Here is a 17,445-nt window from a genome sequence, read left to right on the forward strand (position 1 = left end):
GACCCTGTTTTTGCTGGTTTTAAGACTCTGCACACTTTACCACTGCTCCCTTTAAACATGGTAACATTGGATCATACCCAATTGGCTATTTATTTTACTTACAAGTCCCTAGTAGAGTGCACTATATGTGCCCAGGGCCTGTAGATTAAATGCTACTAGTGGGCCTGCAGCACTGATTGTGCCACCCAGTTAAGTAGACCCTGAACCTTGTCTCAGGCCTGCCATTGCAAGGCCTGTGTGTGCAGTTTTACTGCCAATTCGACTTGGCATTTAAAAGTACTTGCAAAGCCTAACACTCCCCTTTTTCTACTTATAAGGCATCCCTAAGGTATGCCGTAGGTAGCCCATAGGCACTTATGTAATGTGTTGGCAAAAGGCAGGACATGTACCTATGTAGTTTACATGTCCTGGTAGTGTAAAACTCCTAAATTTGTTTTTACACTGATATGAGGCCTGCTCCCTTCATAGGCTAACATTGGGGCTGCCGTCCTACATTGCTTGAGTGGTAGCTGCTTATCTGAAAGGAGTAGGAAGGTCGTATTTAGTATGGCCAGAATGGTGACATTAAATCCTGCTGACTGGTAAAGTTGGATTTAATATTACTATTTTAGAAATGCCACTTTTAGAAAATGAGCATTTCTCTGCACTTAAGTCTTTCTGTGCCTTACAATCCACGTCTGGCTGGGTTTAGTTGACAACTCCTTGTGCATTCACTCAGACACACCCCAAACACAGGATACTCAGCCTCACTTGCATACATCTGCATTTTGAATGAGTCTTCCTGGGCTGGGAGGGTGGAGGGCCTGCTCTCACACAAAGGACTGCCACACCCCCCACTGGGACCCTGGCAGACAGGGTTGAACTGAAAGGGACCTGGTGCACTTCTAAGCCAATATTTGAAGTCTCCCCCACTTTAAAGGCACATTTGGGTATATAAACAGGGCCTCTGCCCCTTCCAACTCAGACACTTCCTGGAGAAGAAACTTGTAACCAGAACCTGCACCCCACAAAGAAGAACTGCCTGGCTGCCCAAAGGACTCACCTGACTGCTTTCTGTGAAGGGCTGCTGCCTTGCTGCTCTCTGGCTGAGGTGAAGAAGTGCTCTCCAAGGTTTTGGTTAGAGCTTGCCTCCTGTTCCCTGAAGTCTCAGGACCAAAAAGACTTCATCTCTTCAAGAAGGGCACAGCTCCTGTGACTTCGTCCTGCCAGCGCAGGAAATTTGCTGCACGGCCCACTGGATCGACGCATAGCCGAGCCTGAACGACGCAGCCCGACTTCCAGAGAGGAATCGCCGCAGAGCCTGCTGTGCGGTAGAAAATTTGACGCAGCGCCCACTGGATCGACACAGCTCCTGTGACTTCGTCCTGCCAGCGCAGGAAATCCACACACCATCCCGGGGCGTCTGAAAACCCTGCAACCCAAAGAGGATCCACGACCGAGCGCCAGAAATCGACGCACAGCCGTCCCTGCATGGAAACTAAACTGCGCATTGTCGTGTGCTGCCCGAGAAATCGACACACACCCTTTTGTTTCCACACTTCTCCTCCTCTCGGCCTTTTGTGGAGATTTTTCACGCGAACCAGGTACTTTGTGCTTGAAAGAAACTTTATTTTGCTTTTAAAAGACTTAAGACACTTTATATCACTTTTCATTGATATCTCTACATTTACTTATTGGATCTTTGATTGTTTTGACCTACATTTATCCAGCTAAATATGATATATTTTTCTAAACACTGTGTGGTGTACTTTTGTGGTGCTATATGGTGGTATTGTACAATTTATTGCACAAATACTTTACACTTTGCCTTCTAAGTTAAGCCTGTCTGCTCAGTGCCAAGTACCAGAGGGTGGGCACAGGATAATTTGGATTGTGTGTGACTTACCCTGACTAGAGTGAGGGTCCTTACTTGGACAGTGGGTAACCTGACTGCCACCCAAAGACCCAATTTCTAACAGGAAGTAACTTGTTATTCTGATGCATGCTGCTAACCACAGCTTCCTCACCTTTTGAATAAATGGCAAAGTGGAAATGCTCCAACCCCACCGTGGGTCTGTGGGACTGCAGAACGGACACATAAAAGTATGCATCTTGAAAGTCCAGGGACACCATCAAATCCCCACCTTCCTGGAAGGAGAGAACCTCATCTAAAGTTATCATTTTGGAGCAAGGTTTTCAAATAGGGAAAACCGAATATCAGCCGGAGATCTCTATCTTTTTGGGATCCGTGAAAAAGTGGGAGTAATACCCCCTCTCCTTTGTCTGCCTCCAGGACCCACCGTATGGCCCCTTTGGCCAAAAGTGATTGAACATCCTGCAAAGATGACAGCATGAGCGTATTTGGCTGTCTCTTATCCTTCTTGGATCATCTGAGCAAAGCAAAGACATTACAAAATTCATGAGTGATGGGCATCAAGATCTGGCCAGGTCCCAGTGGTAGGGTGACTAGGCATCCCAGATTTGCCAGGACAATCCTAGTTTTTTACTAGCTGTCCTGGCAGATTTTGGCAAATCTGACTCATGTCCCAGTTTTTAAAGGTTTAAGTGAAAACAGTAGGAGACACGTTTTTAGTTTTTCCAAAGGTGTACTAGTTAGCAGCTGCTTTCAGAAAGCAATTAAAAAAACATACACAATAATGGTTTAAAAAAAATTATTTTATATATTTCCTTTGTTTTACATCTGTGTTTCTATGTTGATGAGCGCAGCCATTCTGTGCCCCTCAGTTGATGTAAAACTGTAGTCCTTCTATTTTTTCTAAATGTCCCGAGTTTTGGTTTTAACAGTCTGGTCACCCTACCCAGAGGTCGTGTGTATATCATCCTAGCAGGCAAACTGTATTCAGAGACCACAAGGTGAAGTGGACCAAAGAAAAGACTTTGGGTCTCATTTAGAGTTTGGTGGAGGGGGTTACTCTGTCACAAACGTGACGGATATCTGTTCCACGTATCACAATTGCATTATAGCCTATGGAAATTTTAATACGGAGGACAGGATATCTGTCAGGTTTGTGACGAAGCAACCTATCCACCAAACTCTAAATCATGCCCTTAATTTCCTGAAAACGTTGATGTATTTTTATTCCTTGTCTAGAACAGCAATAAGGAAAGTTTGGATCCACTTTACTAGTAAATCCCTGATCTACAAAGCTCTCTAGAATCAGGTGTAGGATCAAAATCCCTAGATTACCCTGGCAGGCCTGTGATGGCTAAATGCAGGGTTACTCGCAGGAGGGGACTGAACACATCTTAGACCAAGTTGCCATTGATGTTTGAAGGGCAGCAAGGGTTTTAAGGTTCTAGGCCAAGTCGATGCCAGGGCCGAACCCACCATCAGAAGTGCAGCTGAGGGCCCATATGGCTCCATTGGGGTACAAAGCTGATCCAGAAAGATTAGGAACCTTTCTGAACTGTTGCAGCATGGCTTCCATGAAGATCTTTATCTGCTGTGGGCTCAACATCTAACCACGGGAATGTGGGACCACTAATGGAATAGACTTGGAGTCAGACAATGGCACCATAGTTGGATTCTTGGTATGTCAACTGCACTGTGTCACCTCAGCATGGATGGGATAAGATGGACAGTGGTCCCACTTGGACTTGTTGCACTTGTGGCACAATATGTTCCTAAACTTTGTCCTTCGCTTGCCTAAAGATGGTGAATCGGAGTGGGACCGAGCTCAGGAGTGCCAACAGACTCATGACTTGGCGCAGGACTGGGTCAGTTGCATTAAGAACAACCTAGCTTGTTTTTGTGCTTGGGTAGCATTTGTCACACAACTTTGAGTCATGCCTAGACACGACAGACAGGCATTTTGTTTACCCACATGTGTTTCTTGCAGTCATGGCACGATTTGAAGCCTTTTCGTTTGGGGAAGATATTTTCCCTGGAACACTGCCTGTACAAAAGAAGATTTTTGCCTCTGTAAAAATCTGACAGGAGCAGAGCTACTGATCAACTCCAAAGGGCATGGCAAGAAAGGAACTGACGTCAGCCAGTTGGGGTGACACTGCGCCTAACTTCTAGGGGCAGTACAAAGTCACTGTGGAGTCTGATGGTGACACCTTGTGGCGTGCTGGAGCAATTATTTAAAAAAAAAAATCTGGATCCAGTCTTGGACAGGCCTAATTAGTCAAAAGGTGAGGAATCTACAGTTAGAAATATCCATCTAAACTACCTTTTTAAATTCTAGAATTCATCAGCCTAATTTAATATTGTAATTGTGCCACAGTTCTGTGAAAATCCAGTAAATGAATAAATGTGCTCTTTTTGTATACATCTGAGGTTGCCTGTTTCAACACCCCCAACACTTTGAGAATTACTAGTGGAATTCATTTGGTCATTCATTCTCAGATTTCCAGGCTGCTACAGAAGGATGCAGAGCAGGAGAACCAGATGAGAGCTGAAATTCAGGGCATGAAGCTAGAGCTGTCAGCGATTAGCATGATGGACGAGTTTGCGAGATATGCAAGACTGGAAAGAAAAATTAATAAAATGACTGACAAGCTCAAGACTCATGGTACAGTATTGATTGTTTTCTGTTTGTGTACTGTGAAGTCCATGCTCTATATGTACACCTAACTTACAACACAGGATGTGTTACAGGGGCGTACCTATGTATAAAAGTATGTCTTGTGATTTTGTACTTATATCGAGATGTCCAAGCTCCTGAAACACTGGTTGTTCCTGCAGGTGAGGGCAGCACTGTGCAGTGAGATCTGCATACCTCCCAAACCCAGAAATCTAAAAGAACATTTTGGGCCAAACAGAGGGAAATTGATAAGCGTATTGACATGCATTTGCTGGAATGCATTATTGAGACGTATGCAGAAGTAAAGTACATTTAAATTGACAATTTTATGTTGTAAATCAGGGCCTTGCCCTCCATAAGGAAGGCCTTTTAGGAGGCGTGGGTCTGCATGACTCCGCAGGCACCCCAATCCAGTCCACCGCTCTAGTCCACCCCGCCCCATTTCAATCCAATCCACCTCACTGCAATGCACCCCATTCGACTCCAGCCACGCCACTCTACTCCAATCCAATCCACCCCACCGACTTCAGTCCACCGCACTCCAATCCAATCCATCCAGCTTTTCCCACACCAGTCCACCCCGCTCCAATCCCCCATGCCAGTTCAGTCCACCTCACTCAGATCCAATCCATCCACCCCACCCCACCCCACTCCAATCCACCCCTCCTCAGTGCAATCAACCCGCCCATCCGCCTTAATGCAATCCACCCCAATCCAATACACCGTACTGCAATCCAGTCCATCTCTCTCCAGCCCTCCACAGCCCAATCCAATCCAACCCACCGTACCCCATTCCAATCCACCCCACTCTTCTCCCATCCACCCCACTCTTCTCCCATCCACACCACTCTTCTCCAATCCACCCCACTCTAACCTAATCCATTCCACCCCTCCCATCTCAGTTCAGTCCACCCCAATTCAGTAAAATCCATCCAGCCCATCCCACTCCAACTCACTCCAGTCCAGTTAACCCAGGCCCCCCAATCCAATCCACCCCATCCCACTCCAATCCAGTCCACCCATCTAGTCCACCCCACCCAATCCACCTCACCCAATTTCAATCCAGTCCACCTCACTCCAATGCACCCCACTCTACTCCAGTCACCCCACTCAACCACAATCCAATCCACCCCAGTTCAGTCCACTGTGCTCAATCTTTTCGATCCAGCTTACCCCACTCAGATTCAATCCATCCACTCCACCCCACTCCAATACAAACCACCTCAGTGTAAACCACCCCGTCTCAATCCACCCTAATTCAATACACCCCAATCCAATACACCCTACTGCAATTCACCCCACCCTGCTGCAATCCAATGCATCCCACTGCAGCCCTCCACAGCCCAATCCAACCCACCCAACCCCATTTCAATCCACCCCACTAACTCCAATCCACCCCACTGTAACCTAATCCATTCCACCCCACTCATCCCAGTTCAGCCCACCTCACTCCAATCCAGTCCACCCCACTACAATCCAGTCCACCCCAGTGCAGTCCAATCCAGTGAGTTCAATCCACCCCACTCCTGTCCAATTCACCACACTCCAGTCCAATCTAATCCACCCCATTCCACTCCAATCCACCCCACTCCAGTCCACCCCACTCCATTCCTATCTACCCAACCCAGCCCTATAACTCCAATCTAAACCACCCACCCCAATCTAATATAGTCCACCCCACTCAAATTCACCTCACCCCATTTCAGTCCACCCCACTCTACCCCAATCCAATCCACTCCACTACTTCAGTCCACTCCAACCCACTCAACCATAGTTCAACCCACTCCACTCTGACACTCTCTGCTACTGAAGCACTGAACTGTACTCCACTCAACTCTGACACTCTACTTTCCCTACTCCACCCTGCAACACTCCAACAAATCCACCCCATGGCACTCTACTTCCCCACTCCAATTAACTTTTAGCCATACTTGACAGCAGCCACACTGGTATACAACATGGGAAAAACATGCTGCCGAAGCCGACAGCGAGACCTACTAGCTTTGCCAATGCTTGTTGTGCTTCCTTTTCTACTGTAGTCACCCATGGCTTTCTTACACTGTATCTTGTTGCAGCTTTACACAAGTAACTTTCCTCAGTAGCAGTCCAGTCCTTTTGTAGTCCTTTTTTGTGTCTTGACAGTATTGACGGGTCTGGAATTCAAAACACTTTAAGAGGCCCAGCCTCACTGACATGTGATGTAGGACTTACATACCGTTGGGGCTTTTTAAAATTTGGTTGACTTTTTTTTAAATTTCCCACCTGCCAGTGATGTTAGCTATCGTGTATCGTGTATCGTGGGGCTGCGACAGAGGACGTCTTCCCACAGAGAAGTTGCCGTAAAAGTTATAGATAGGTTGTAAAGAAGGGCAGTCAGCAGTGCAAAAATAACACACATGAAAGCAATCCTCCTTTTTAATGATCTTTAGGCATTACTCCCAGAACGATCATAACACAAAATCACTAAAAAGATTTCCCTTCAACTTTATTAGAGAGGAATTACAGCTTTGTTAACTTATGCAACCGCTGTGGTAATACCTGCGCTGCCCATTTCTAATTGCGTACAGTCAGACGGAGAAGCCCATAAGCATGATTGTGGTACATTTGTCACCGAAACAACGGGATGCACAGAAAATCCCTTCCCGCGGGCCACTCAGCTTTCCCCGGGATTGTGACTTCAGTCACACTCTTCTCATTTCATTCCCAAGACCCTTTTGATTTTCATTACAAATCAGATGTTTTGTCAAACATCTATATCTTTGGGTATATGAGCAGACAGTGCTGCATGTGACTGATATTCTGTAGCAGATTGGGAAACTTTCATATGCAGGGGCGTATATTCCGGGTGGGGGTGTTTGGGGTGTTACACCTCCCTAAAATCTGTATTCTGTAGTAAATAGTTGGGTCCAAGTGCTTTCAATTGGGGATATTGAAGTGTCTGTGGATTTCTCCTGGGATTTTATATGCTGTACCTGACACACCCCTCCCACCCAACAGACACACCCACACACTGTGTCTGTGTTTTGAAGGCAATAGACAATGTTGTTTAGTTCGAAAAATGTTGTTTTAAGTGCCGTTAGCAATGTGCCTTTCTCTCGTTCCACTGCCCATTAAGCCCCCTCGTGTCGTGCTTCTCATATAATCTGTTTTAACAGGATATCCAGGAGTTATTGTTGGGAAATCTGAAGACCCCCCCCCCCCCCCAGTCTTAGTGATCAAGCCACGCCCCTGTACATATGAAGCACTCAAACTACCGACATCACTCATGCATCTCACAGATTAGCACTTTCACAATGACATCACCTCACTGCAAACAGCATTGTCACATTTCTCTCAGTAGCAGTCTCACCCTACCGATTGCACTCACACCACTCTGAAACTAGCAGGCGCACAATCAGAAGCATTATTGCACGCATCATAGTAGCAGTCTCAGTCACTGACGACAAGTACATCCTTAACAGGTTAACAGTCTCACACTACACACAGCACTCTCAAACTCATAAACTAGCAGCAGTCACCTTTCAGACCAGCAGTCTCACAATACCATTAGCCCACTCTAATACTAGCTATCACGCACTGCAGGCTGCGCGCTCACTCCCCTCTGGCTGTCGCCACTCTCACACCTTTCACTGCGTCACTCTCACACTACTAACCGCAATCTCACACTCCCCACCAGCTACGAGTGATTATGTGCAAGTAAGGTGGGTAAGTGACTGCATCTCTGGAAGCAGCCAGCCCTATTGGCTTTCATAATTGCCTGGAGTCTTCTCCAAAAATAGTTTTGCAAACACCAGGACAAAACAAGCATTGTCAGATCAAAAAGGCTGGGGAAGTTTATTATGATGAGTTAGAAATGTGGTTTCTAGTTGGTTAGGGTATGCACCTAAACCAGACAGAACCCACCCACTCTAGTCAGGGCGAGGGGGGGGTCACATACCCAGGATAACCCCTGCTCACTCCTTGGTAGCTTTGCACGAGCAGTAAGGCCTAACCCAGAGGCAATGTGTAAAGCATTTGCACAACACACACAACACACGTGACACATTATCCCCATCACAAAGGAAACACAACACCAAGTTATATAAAAATAAACTCTATTGCAAAAAACATCATTAGGCCACACATAACACGTATCAGTAATACCCTGCTACGCAAGCAGTTGCCAGAACATTAGTCAGGTACTATTACTCTGTGAAAACCAACAGTAGTCATAATAAAACACATAGGTTCCTGGTTGTCCTGCAACATAGGTAATAATGACAACCTGACTACTACTAACAGTGCACCAAGCAAATGAGAAGTATCAGTATATATGTCCAGACATCATCATGTAGGCATAATAAGGGGAAAAAACACATATAGCCTCCTAAAATGTTCCATACATGGGTAGAATGTCCTGGGACAATAAGTTGCACTTCGGGGGCTTTTCCCTCAGCAAGACGGGGCCTCTGTTGAGGTCTCCTGGCTGTCCTGCGAGGGTTAGTAGGGGTGGGGGACCATTGAAAAACAAGGCCCGGTCTAGTGCCTCTGTTTAGAAAGGGGGCACCCGTGATACACCTGCCCTGCCGGGAGGTCTCCTTGGGTCTCTCTAGCAGAGTCGAACACTGGCTTGAATAAAGGCAGCCACCCGAGTCTTCGCTGCACGGCTACGATTGGACTGGTTCCCTCGTCAGAGGGGGCCGCCTGGGTGGGGGGTAGGATGGCAACCTCCTGGCTCGGCTGGCAGGACTGCTTACCTGCTCTAGCCGACGCAATTCCTCCTGCCGTTTACAGTTATAATCTTGCCACTGAGTGAAGGCAGAGCTGTGTGGTGTGGAGGGGAAGTCTGGGTTCCCTATGATCAGGGTTTGTGGAGATATGGGAGTGGATAACTTCTGAGATATTAGCACTCTGTTCCGAATGCCTACTGTAGCCCGGAGTGTCGGAGAAATGTATACTCCTACTGGCCGGTGTCGCTTTGGGAGCAATGGCACCTTCCAAACATGTATGCCTGCTACAGGGTGGTCAATAAAGCACCAATGTTTTTTGGTGTATGGCCATGACCACTCCACGATGTACCTCAATTGAGCAGCCTGGTAGTAACATAACAAATGGGGACACCCAGTCCTCCTTCTGCCTGGGTGAGGTAAGTTTGATATCTCGCCGTTCCAGCCTTCTTCCCATTCCATATAAAGTCTTCAATGAGATGTTGTAGTTTATCGATCACCTGAGGGGAAGGGGGAGTGGCAGTATTTGCATTACGTATAAAAGTAGCATAATTTTAATGGGTACCAGACGCCCTAGCCAAGAGAGAGACATTGTTGCTGCCATTTAGACAAGTCAGAGCTAGTGGTTGTCAAAATCGCTGCATAGTTGTGGTCGACTCTGCGATTGACCATAGGTGGATCTGAAAGCCCAGATAGGTTATCCCTTGAGGGGACCAGGAAAATGGAAACTGACTTTCAAGCTGTTCCTGTTCCAGCTTTGGAATAGAAATATTCAGGGCGGAGGACTTCTGCAAATTGGTTTTGAATCCCGAGGCTCAGGTGAACCTAATAAGCTCATGCAATATTTTGGGCAAGGAGACATGTGGGTTGAGAATGGTCAACAAAACGTTGTCCACATATAACGCAGCATTATGTTACCTACCACCCATGGGTATCCCAGATATGAGTGGGTTACCATGTGTCTGTTCAGTAAAAGGCTCCATATAGAGAGCAAAAAGCAGAGAGGATAGAGGCAACCCTGACAAGTGCCCCTGCAGGTTGAGACATAAGCCATTTACTCTTACTGCCGCTTTCAGGGAAGCGTAGTATGGCCAATGCACCCTATCGAAAGCCTTCTCTGCATAACTGAAAGGAAAAAGGCGGGGATGCTAGCGCGTTTGGTTTTGTCCAATAGATGACAAATGTGTTTGGTATTATCACTACAGCCCCTTTCTGGTATAAACCCAGTCTGATCAGGGTCTACCAAGCCCTGCATATAAGGGGCAAGCCGGTGTGCCAAAATCCCGGTGAAAATCTTAGCATCTACATTCAGCAACTAGATGGGGCGATATGAAGAACAATATTTAGGATCTTTGCCCAGTTTGGGGAGCACTGTGATCGAGGCCAGTTACAGGGTGTCAATTAGAGTGCCAGTGGTGCTGAATGAGTTGCATAAGCATGCTAAGATAGGAGCGAGTAGTGTCCCGAACGCCTTGTAAAAGTCGGAGGAGTATCCATCTAGACCAGGGGCTTTACCTGTCTCTAGGCTTTGGATGGCCATTAGCACCTCGTTGACTGTAATATCTTTGTCTAATAGGGAAGCTTCTTCCGGAGTAGGGGCTTGTGTCAAGTATGACGTGGCATCTCCATCATCCAGCTCCTCTGCTGAATACAGCTCGGCATAGAACTGCTCAAATTCCTTTACTATTAAATCATCATAGTGACGTGTAGAAAGGTCACCTCCTCCAGCCATTGTTTACACGCTGGCGTGAGAGCCCCAGATTGTCCCATATGCTGAATAGATCTATCCATAACGGCGTCCAGGGCAATATTAAAATCCCCACCTATAATGATGTCTAAGTTAGGTGAATCTAGAATGCAGCCTATTGCTTCTGTTAGGAAAGATTCTTGACAATCATTAGGAGCATAGATATTTGCTAACGTGTATGTACGGCCCTGTAAGTCTATTCTCAGATATAATTTCTACCCAGCTATTTCAGTCTGCGTTTGTATTACACTCCCTGGGAAGTGGGTGGCCAGAAGGATTGCTATCCCTGCCCTTTTCTTTGGTCCAGACGAAAAGTACTAGCGGTCGAACCACCTAGAGCATAAACGTTTCTTGTCAGTTTTGAGGAGATGGGTTTCTTGTATGAGGCAGATATCACACTTGGTATCCTTGAGAAGTATTATCAGTGCCAGGATCTTCACTGGTGAAGTGAGACCCCTGATGTTCAGGCTAAGAATGTTCGGCATTTGTCAATGGGTAGAACGAAGCCAAGAGATGCAGAGAGTAGTGTGTTCCCTAAATTGGCCCCAGAGGAATATGGTGAAGTGCACTGCCCACAGAGCATGTGCAGAGGATGTAGGTCAGAAGAGTAGGGAAGAGAAACAAACAGAGCATAGGAGAATAAGAGTGTTCCCCGCCTGGGAACATAACATCCAAACTATGGAGCCCATGTCTACGGCAGCACTAGCAGCAATCTACCATTGTGTCTGAGCCTAGAAGCTCCGCTGCAGAGAAGTGTAATGATAGTAGTATCCAGGTAGGCCAGTCCCCAATCTTCCTGTCGTGTCTATAGCATGTGGGGAAGCTTGATAGGATACCAGCATCGGATTTGCATCCTGTGCTTGCAATGTGGAGGAAGAATCTCCAATGGGAGTGTCTATATTCAATAGAGAGCAGGCCTCATCCATGGTGCGGATAGATCTAGTTTCATTGTCCCAAACAAATTGGATGTGGAATGGGTTCCTCCACTTATATTTAATGCCTTTATTACACAGGAATGCCCTGTGAGTGCAGTCCAGGATTATATCTGGATCTGCAAGTGCCAGTGCGACGTGGCAGAACAGGCACGTTACATATTCCTCTAGCGATCTGAACACTGCCCGGAGGGGAACTCCTTTTATGGGCATATGGGATCTCCTAGACTGGTTTTCCAGATCTTCAAGTTGATAGTGCAGTCCCATATTTGTGTCTCTCAGCTTCATTATTTCCTTACTTTGAGCCTCTAGTTCTTCCTTCTGGGAGTCATTGGTGCATTCTATGATGTCTACTCTATGTCCCAACTCATCATTGTCCCTTCGCAAGTCTTTTACTTCTGCCGCTATGTTGTGTTTGATCTCAGCAAGGTCTTCCCTTAGCCTTCCAAACAGGCTCTCCAAAAATGCCTCCGTGATTGATGGGTCATCCTCTAGAGCACCCTCCGTGGTCACCTCTGTTTCGTGAGATGTAGCAAGTTGTCTGGCCTCCAGCACTCTTCCCTGTGAAGCTGTCTCCTGGCTGCTGTTCCAGTGACGTGGGACTCCTCTTCAGGTGTCCCAGCTCTCCTCTTCAGGTGTGCTGAGTGGGCCTCACTGCGACTCGTCTGCCTGCTGCCTGTGGGTCGCCTGTGGGGGGCTGCCTCCTCTTCTTGTGGCTCTCCTAGCTGCTGAGGGGCACCTCAGACTCCTCTCCTTGGGTCGAGTCCCCTGGGACTTCCCGGTACTCTTCAGCCTTGCAAAACTTTCTTCTGCAACTCTTGCCTTTGCTAAGGCTTGTTGGTTGCCTTAACAGCAATCGCAATTTTTCCCTTTCTCTGTGCAGCCAGACCTGTGGTGCTTCAGGTGGGCTGAGTGGGCCTCACTGCGACTCCTCTGCCTGCTGCCTGTGGGTCGTCTGTAGGGGCTGCCTCCTCTTCTTGTGACTCTCCCAGCTGCTGAGGGTCACCTCTGACTCCCCTTCTTGGGTCGAGTCCCCTGAGCCTTTATGGTCCTCTTCAGCCTGGCAAAACCTTCTTCTTTTGACAAGGCTTGTTGATAGTTTTCCAAATCACTGACTGACTGCATCATGACTGATGATGTGAGACATCACTTGCATCACTTCTGGAACTCCTCGTCTGCTCCTGGGTTGCACTGCTCACTTTTGTCATCCACCATCGACCTCGTTCTGCATCCAGAGAAGGGTGGGTAGTGGCGCCGGACACTCCAACTCGAACTGGACCTGGCCCCCTTCTTTTGCAGGTCCTCTTCTGTCAGGATCCACCTTGTCTTGGTCTTGCACAGTCCTTTTCCAAAGTTCTCCTGTGGGTTGGGGGAAAACCAGGTACTTACCTCTTCTCTCCTGGTCGCTGGGGGGCACCCTGGTACTTATCTTTCAGGGTTCCCAGTTCCTCCCACTTCCCTCTCCTAGGGTCTTCATTATTTACTATTGACTTTAATATTTGCTATTGCTTTCTATGCTAATCACTGACTTCTAATGTGTACACAATAGTGTGTTTACTCACCTGCTAGTAGAGTATTGCCTATACAGTATTTTAGGATTTGTGTTATTATAATAAAGAACCTTTATTTTTGTAACACTGTGTGGTTCTTTCATGTTTGTAGTAAGAAAGACACAGCCCCACGTTACATCTAGAAGCAAAATTAAATTGATATGACAGTAATTTACTTGCAATTTCACGATTTAAGAAGCCTTGCAAACTACTCTTCGAGGAGCAAAGATTTAGTAGTCTTGGAGTCCGGTGGTGGAATGACTTGATGAATAACCTCAAATTGGCATCACATTTTCAAAGATCTCATAGACAACTTAAAAACCTTTCTTACTAATTCTTATTATTTCAGCTAAAAGTCTCGCTGTACAGTGTTTGGATATGCTATCAATTTAGGCAGATGCCATTGTGCATTTGTATGTAGCTTGTGCATTACATTGTGTTGTACATAGCCAAATTAATTTAATTTATATATTTACATAGCAAACAACTGTTGTTAGAGCCCCACTGCTTTTCTGCTTTTCACTCTTTTTAGTTTTATAAGGTCAAATGAAAATTCTGGAAGTGCTTGGGTGCGCTTGTACCGAATGCAGGAGAATGATTTATTTTTATAATGATGAAGAATAAGACAAAAATGACGACATCTGTGCAGATGCATAGTTCAATGAATAGTGATGTTAAGTGGGGACATTTTAATAAAATTGGATTCAGCAAGGCAAAATAAGCCCTGTGATTCTGGGATGAAAACCATGAGGAGTGAAGTGAAATAAGGAAACAGAATAAATACACTAAGGCATTAAAAACTACATTGAAAACTCATTTACATAATGTAATGTTGGATGGGACAATAGAGTTGGTTAAAACCCCACGGTCTGCCGTTCACCATCTATGGGGGCTGTGCACCGTGGACCAAGTATGTCATGTGTGCTCCAGCTCAGATGAGTATGACACAATCGTATGACACAATCCCAGTCCCATACCACCCCTTTGGTCACAGAACACACACTGCACCCCACATTTGTCAAACCAGACATGTTTGCACATCCCAGTTGCAGGGACAGTGATGAGGACATAACATTGTCTCACACAGCAGCAACACCACATCACAAACACACACAGAAATAGAAGTGACACCTGCACATACAACACATATATCACATGCCATGGCCTGTCGTGATATTAAAGACACATAGGTATGGATGTGTCGTTGAACCCAAACACCCTTTCTCCGAAACATACCTCTAATGGACCCACACATGTCGCACACATTGTCCAAGCTAAATGGGATGCACAGTCTTTAGTGATACCAATATCCAAAACACACAATGTGATGAATACATACAGAATAGGGATGGTGGCATCAGCGGGACCCCAGGAAGGATGCTCCCCTGGGATACATGTCACTATGCACATGCCTCAGAAACACAATTTGCATAGGTGCTGGAGCCCCGTGTATCTCAGGGTTAACCAATAGTACTAACAAGTTCCATGCCCATGTGCCAAATATGGAAGTACAAATCTCAAAAGAAAATATAACAGCATGGGTCACACATGTAGATGAACTAGTTGGAAGATAGGCACATGAAAACTGACACATGTCCATTCAAAGATATAGGAAGGTAGCACAATTGAATACAAACAAAGTATTGTACAAAGTTTTGTTGTGTGGACAAACAAAACTTCAGCTCACACACGTGATAACAATGTGCAACAAGAATCAGGGGGACAAATGTAACACAAGAGATGTTGACAATGGCCAAGTCAACATGAAATACTTACCAGAACAAACACCACACAATGCAATGACACACCAGTTGGAATACCCCTCACATATCCATCCATTGAACATTTCCCCTAGTCCTGGTTGACTCCAGCACTGCTCCCAAAGTCAGATGTTGACAAACACAGCAAATAGATCAGCAATTAGGATGAAACAAACAGAACTGAAGGCATACATCATTAATTACTCTTGAACAGCAAAAAGGCAGAAAAGGAATGGCAGGATTATTGTGTAACAAAACAAACAACTATCTGCTTTATTAAGCATAACTCCAGAGAGGCGTAAAGGCCATTGGCCAGTTCAAATGTCCATAAATGGATTGCACACCGCTATGCACCACACCTGACTAACTGAACATTGCCACAGGAACCTCTACAGGAAGGGGCATCAAGTGGCAGGTGGGGTGTGGTGGGTTCTGGTTTTGGAGGGGGGGCTTTGGAATGGGAAGGGGTGGTCTTCACTTTACGAGGGATGGGCTTCTTCTTGAGTGTTGGAGGGGCACAGCTGGGTGCAGGGGTGATGGAGGCAAGTGTGACAGGGGGACTTGGAGGTGGTTGGGTTGGCTTGGGATTTGGGTGGGGTCTTCTTGATTTTAGGAGTTGGGCGGTTTTGACAGGGGGACGGGCATGGGAAAACAGGGAAGTCTCTTTGGGGAAATGGGCAGGGACATCAGAAGGGGGCGGGGGTTTGGAGGTTGAGGGAGTAGTTGTGTCTGATGTGTGCGTTGGTGGTGCTGGAGTGTTAATGTCTGTGTTTGGGTGTGTCTGTTGGGTGTGTGGTTGTGTGCGTTTTTGTTTCTTGGGGGATAGTGAAGTTGAGGGGATAGGGTTGGTGTCTGTGGTGGATGTGTCTGTTGGGGTGGTGTCTGGGGGTATAGGTTGTGTGCTGTGTGGGTCTGCGTTGGTGGGGGTGGTGTTTGGGGGAATGTTGGGTGTGGTGGTGTTTGTGTGTGTGGCTCTTGACTGTTTGCTTGCATGCTGGTGTGTTCTATGGTGTGTTTGTAGGTGCTTGTAGTGGCTGTTGAGTTGGGTGTTGGCAGATGTGTCTGTGTGCTTGTGAGATGTTTAGGAACAGGTAAATTGGATGGGGAGGAGGCCGGGTGGGGGGTAGGAAGGTGTGGGGTGGAAGGCTGCCGTCATTGTGGAGGCCAGAGCCTGAAGATATCTCTGTAGGCCATACATGGCACTATGAATGCCTTCCAGGTACGCAACCACCTATTGAAGCTGGTTGCCCTTCACCAGGATGGCATTGAGCCTGGCTGTCTGATCAACAGAGATACTTCTCAGGAGGTCAATAGGCTCCTCACTGAGGGCAGCAGGGATAACATGGACAAGGGTAGGTGGGGGTGCGGGGAGGTGCCTGGCGCAAAGAAGACGTCCACCCCCTTGAGTCAGCGAACGCGGCCAACTGGGTGGGGAGCAGCAGCGAGGGTGGAGATGGATTTGGGGGTGGCGGACAAGGATGGTACAGATGCAGGTCCTGACTCTCCCTCTGCCAGAAGGGAGTGGCCTCTGGAGGATGAATCAGAATATGAAAAGGGAGATCCTGTCTCATCTGTGGTACCCCTTACCCTATGGGCTACTGAGTACTTCTGTTTCAGATGTATCTTGACTAGAGGTACTGTGGCCAGCTGCTTCCCCACTGGTCTCTGCCCTGTATCCTCTGCTTGGCTGCGATGATGCTGAAATTACAAAGACAAATAGGGTCAGTGCAACAACAGCTGTGATCGAAAATAGTACCATACTGTACAGTAGCTCCCAGCCACACGCTCCTCCAAAGTGGCAACAACTTTTTCAACACCAATGCATGCTTGCTAAATGAACTATGAACAGTTGTCCAAGGAGAATTAAGGGAAAGTACTTCTCTGGAAGTGAGCCCAAATGACAATAAAGGACAGTGTATGCTACGTCACTTGTATGATGGCCAACATCATAGTTAAGACATTATTGGGGCAGCAGCACCCTTGACACACAGAAGACAAGTGGCCTGTGGGAGACAGATGGCAAAATACTCATATGTGCAGACACATGGCTGAGTACAGTGAGCTATTAACTCATGTTGTGTGATGTTCTGACTAACACACTGAAGACAAGTGAATTGTAGGGAGCAAGTGACAACCACATCACCCAACAACATGGACTGATTGATCATTGCACTCAGCCATGTGTCTGCCGAGGAGAGTATATTCCCTGAGGACTGTAATC

At 46.7% G+C, this 17,445-nt stretch overlaps 1 protein-coding gene across 1 annotated transcript in view; it reads left to right on the top strand.

The window, feature by feature from the left end:
* Positions 1 to 17,445, top strand: part of GET1 (guided entry of tail-anchored proteins factor 1) — a 281,019-nt gene that overhangs the window by 14,629 nt on the left and 248,945 nt on the right. Inside the window, exon 2 of the mRNA XM_069202576.1 lies at positions 4,352 to 4,517. Coding sequence (XP_069058677.1) covers positions 4,352 to 4,517 — 166 coding nt within the window. The remainder of the gene's footprint in view (positions 1 to 4,351; positions 4,518 to 17,445) is intronic.

This window comes from Pleurodeles waltl, chromosome 8, assembly GCF_031143425.1.
Source record: "Pleurodeles waltl isolate 20211129_DDA chromosome 8, aPleWal1.hap1.20221129, whole genome shotgun sequence".
NCBI lineage: Eukaryota > Metazoa > Chordata > Amphibia > Caudata > Salamandridae > Pleurodeles > Pleurodeles waltl.